The sequence below is a fragment of the Microtus ochrogaster genome, linkage group LG4 (assembly GCF_000317375.1).
Source record: "Microtus ochrogaster isolate Prairie Vole_2 linkage group LG4, MicOch1.0, whole genome shotgun sequence".
Lineage (NCBI taxonomy): Eukaryota > Metazoa > Chordata > Mammalia > Rodentia > Cricetidae > Microtus > Microtus ochrogaster.
In genome coordinates this window covers 50,473,532-50,476,878 of record NC_022030.1, presented here as the reverse complement: position 1 = coordinate 50,476,878, position 3,347 = coordinate 50,473,532, and the positions used below count along the sequence as shown (strand labels likewise).

Here is a 3,347-nt window from a genome sequence, read left to right as displayed (position 1 = left end):
TCCTCCTCTTCTTTCTCTTCCTCTTCCTCCTCCTCCTCTTCTTCCTCTTCCTCCTCCTCCTCCTCCTCTTCCTCCTCCTCTTCTTCCTTCTCCTCCTCCTCCTCCTGCTCCTCTTCCTCCTCCTCCTCTTCCTCCTCCTTTTTTCTCTTGTGAATTGTTCACAACACTTGAAAGGGAGGTGAAAGAACTCGGCTCTCAGGCTGAGAGGATGGTGCTGTGGTCTCTGGCGATGAATAAGCAATGAGTCAACTTTAACTTCAAGCGATGCCAAAGCCAAGAGAGATTCTAGTCCACTCAACCCTCCCCTTGTTCATTTCTGGATCATCTTTCTGTTTGTACACAGTTCTATTGTTTTCTAGGAAAATGGCTTGGGTATTTGGCCAAGGTTCTGGGCTGTTAAATTAGGACCCTAGTGTCCTTCTGGGTCTAAGAGGCCCTTGAAGGAACTAGTAGGCCCTTGGAAACTGAATGAAAGTCAGTGTACACACTTCTGAAAAATTGTTCTCACACAAAGACCAACACAAGGCCTCCTACCCTCCCGAGAGGTATTCACTCTTGGGAGACTGTGATTCAACCCTAAAGGTATGTTATAGTTTGGGTCTGAAGTGGTATTTATTGAGGGCTCAGCCCCCAATATGCAGTGGTGTTCAGAGGTAATATCTTTTAGAGGTGACTGGTAACTCTAATTTTATCATTAGATTGGGCATTGATAGAGTCATAGCTTAATTGTCTATTGGGAATTAGTGGCATCTTAAGAAATTGGGGCTTACTTAGAAGAAGTACAGCATTTAGGGGTTCCCTTTATTAGTCTCTTCCTCTCCCCTGGCTTGCTTCCTGGCTACCATGAGGTGAGTAGCCTCCCCCAGTACATGCCATGATTTTCCAAGGTTAGACCCCAAAGTGGCAGAGCCAACCATATACCCAAACCTCAAAAATGAAAATTCCAAACCAGCCCTTCAGCGTTTAGGTTGAGTTGTTTCAGGTGTTTTCTTAGGCAGAAAGCTGCCTAAGAGAGAATGAGTGAACTTCCTCTTGGCTTGGGTCAAGTAGTGCATTTCAGGCAGGACTTTCAGAACTGGGTTCTCTTTGGTGCACTGTAATAGCAAGTACACAATGTTAATGTGTCAGTACTGGTGACAGGAACTTTGATGACATGATTGAGAGGCTGTCCACCAGCTTTTTTCACAATGAAGTTGCTTTTCCAAAAGCCATGTTTGCAAATGCCTGGTGCAGACGAAGTAACCTCCGTGAACACAGTCTACCACAGACTTCGGTTTTAGAAAGGGAAATTTTCATAGCGTCCTTCTCATCCCCTCTTCAGGCTTCAGGCTTGTAATGATTAGTAGATCTGTTGAGCAAAAAGAGACAGAGGGTCACATATGCGTCTCCTTGTCAATTGTGGGACACTTCCAGCTGAAGCTGCGTGACTCATTTCTACCAGGTTACTTTTATGTATCAGCAAACAGCTTTCCAGTCTTCCAAGAACGTAAACTTGGTTGGGTTGTCTTTTTAAAATCTTCAAGAGCTGTTGAACAACAATAACAAAGAAAGGAAGGGAAAGCGTCGGTTTAGAGGATTTGGCAGGCAATAGACTACTAATCCAATAGTTCCTTTAAATTGCTTTTTATTGGAAACTGATGAACATTTTCTTTTCCACAATAGCATTTTTTTTTCCTTTCACTTGAAAAGAAGCTAAAATTAAACGAGTCGATTCAGGAAAAATTTAAACAGTTAAAGGACATGGGACAGACTAGCGTCTCCCTGGGAACACTGGTTGCTTGCTCCTCTGACTGCCCGCTGCCAGCTCCGGACCTGCTGCGATTGGGCTCGCCAAAGTCCACAAAGAAACACTTGGCGCATGCGCCTCAGCGACCCTCTGCTGTTTGTCCGTTTCCATGGCTACGAAGCCCATCAGCTTGGAAGCCTAAGAAAATGAAGCTCAAGAGCCTCTTGCTTCGGTATTACCCACCAGGTACGGAGTTCCCACCTGCGGGCTCTGGGTCCCCAGCCTGGGATAGTCTAGGACAAAGAAGGGGGCCGGAACCTGGGGAGGAACATCGCGCCCCCTTTGCTGCGTTGAGTGGGACAGGAAGCCAGAGCTCTCCTGTCTGGGCCCCCTACCCTTTCACAAACTGACTTGTTGTTCCCTCAAATCCTTTAAGTGACTCTTTGAGGAAGTCTTTAAACTTCTAAAAGTTTTCTAGTAACTCACAAGTCGGAGTTGGGTGGGGCTGGAAGAAAAATGAATAGTGACGTCCTGGGATAGTGTTTTCTGGAACTTTCTGTCATTTTAAACTCTTAATGACCAAGTCTAAGTGAAGGAAGCTTGAAAAAAATGCAGTCAGCCAAATATATTCCCTTTGCCACACACTCCAGTCTGCTGCATTGAGAAACCACGCTCTGAACCTGTAACTTACATTCTTTGTGCCCCTCGCCACAGGAGTTTAAAGAAGGTCAGAGTCCTTTATGCTGATGAAGTGATTATGAAATAAGCCCACATATTGCTGCTGTCTTAGAGCAGGATATACTTTTCTGGTGGTCATGCGGTACAGGCTGGGGAAGGGGCATGATCACCATCAGAGAGTAAATGAAATACAACTTGGTGTGAACAAAATAGAAGGAAGCCAGGCGTGATGGCTCAGGCCTTTCATCCCAAGCCTTGGGAGGCAGAGACAGGTGTGTCACTGTGAGTTTGAGGCCAGCCTGGTCTACAAAACACGTTCCAGAACAGCTAGGGTCCTTACACAGAGAAACCCTGACTCAAAAATCAAAACAAAACAAAACACCCCCCCCAAAGCAATGACAACAACAACAAAAAAAATAGGAGGAAAACTCCCAAATTTTATCTAGGAACTCAATTAAAAATAAAAGGGTCAGGGAGAAGGCTCGGTGTGAGTCAAAATACTTGTGGCTAAGCTGATGGTGTGAGTTCAGTCTAAAGAGGTGGAAGGGGGACCTGCCTCCCCGAAGTTCTCTCGTGACCTCTGCATGTATACGGTGGAATATGTGCTCACCTGTAACACAGATAATGAGTGTAGCTGAAATAGCAAATAAAATGAAATATGTTAAAGAAAGCTCTCAAAACTTGGTTCGGAACTCCTGCTCAACGCCATATTTGGGTAAAGAGCCTGCAGAAATTTCAGAGGTGAGTTAACTCACTTTGTAACAGTTTAACCGAGACAGTTTTATGGAAGTGGACTTCAAGAATTTCAAGACATAATGTAAATGGTCTGTTCTGTCACCTGGGTATCCTGTTCCTTTAAGAGACAAAGCCCCACCCACTCCCCCACTCCATCCCCCAGTCCCAGTGGTGGGGTGGGGGTGGGGGGTGGGGGGACAGGGTGGGG

General features: G+C 45.6%; 1 protein-coding gene across 1 annotated transcript in view; it reads left to right on the top strand.

Moving 5' to 3' along the window:
* Window positions 1-1,916: 1,916 nt before the first annotated feature.
* Daw1 (dynein assembly factor with WD repeats 1) overlaps window positions 1,917-3,347 on the top strand; it is a 43,815-nt gene continuing 42,384 nt past the window's right edge. The window contains exon 1 of the mRNA XM_005361518.3: window positions 1,917-1,972. Within this exon, the coding sequence (XP_005361575.1) occupies window positions 1,933-1,972 (40 nt within the window). The 5' untranslated portion in view covers window positions 1,917-1,932. The remainder of the gene's footprint in view (window positions 1,973-3,347) is intronic.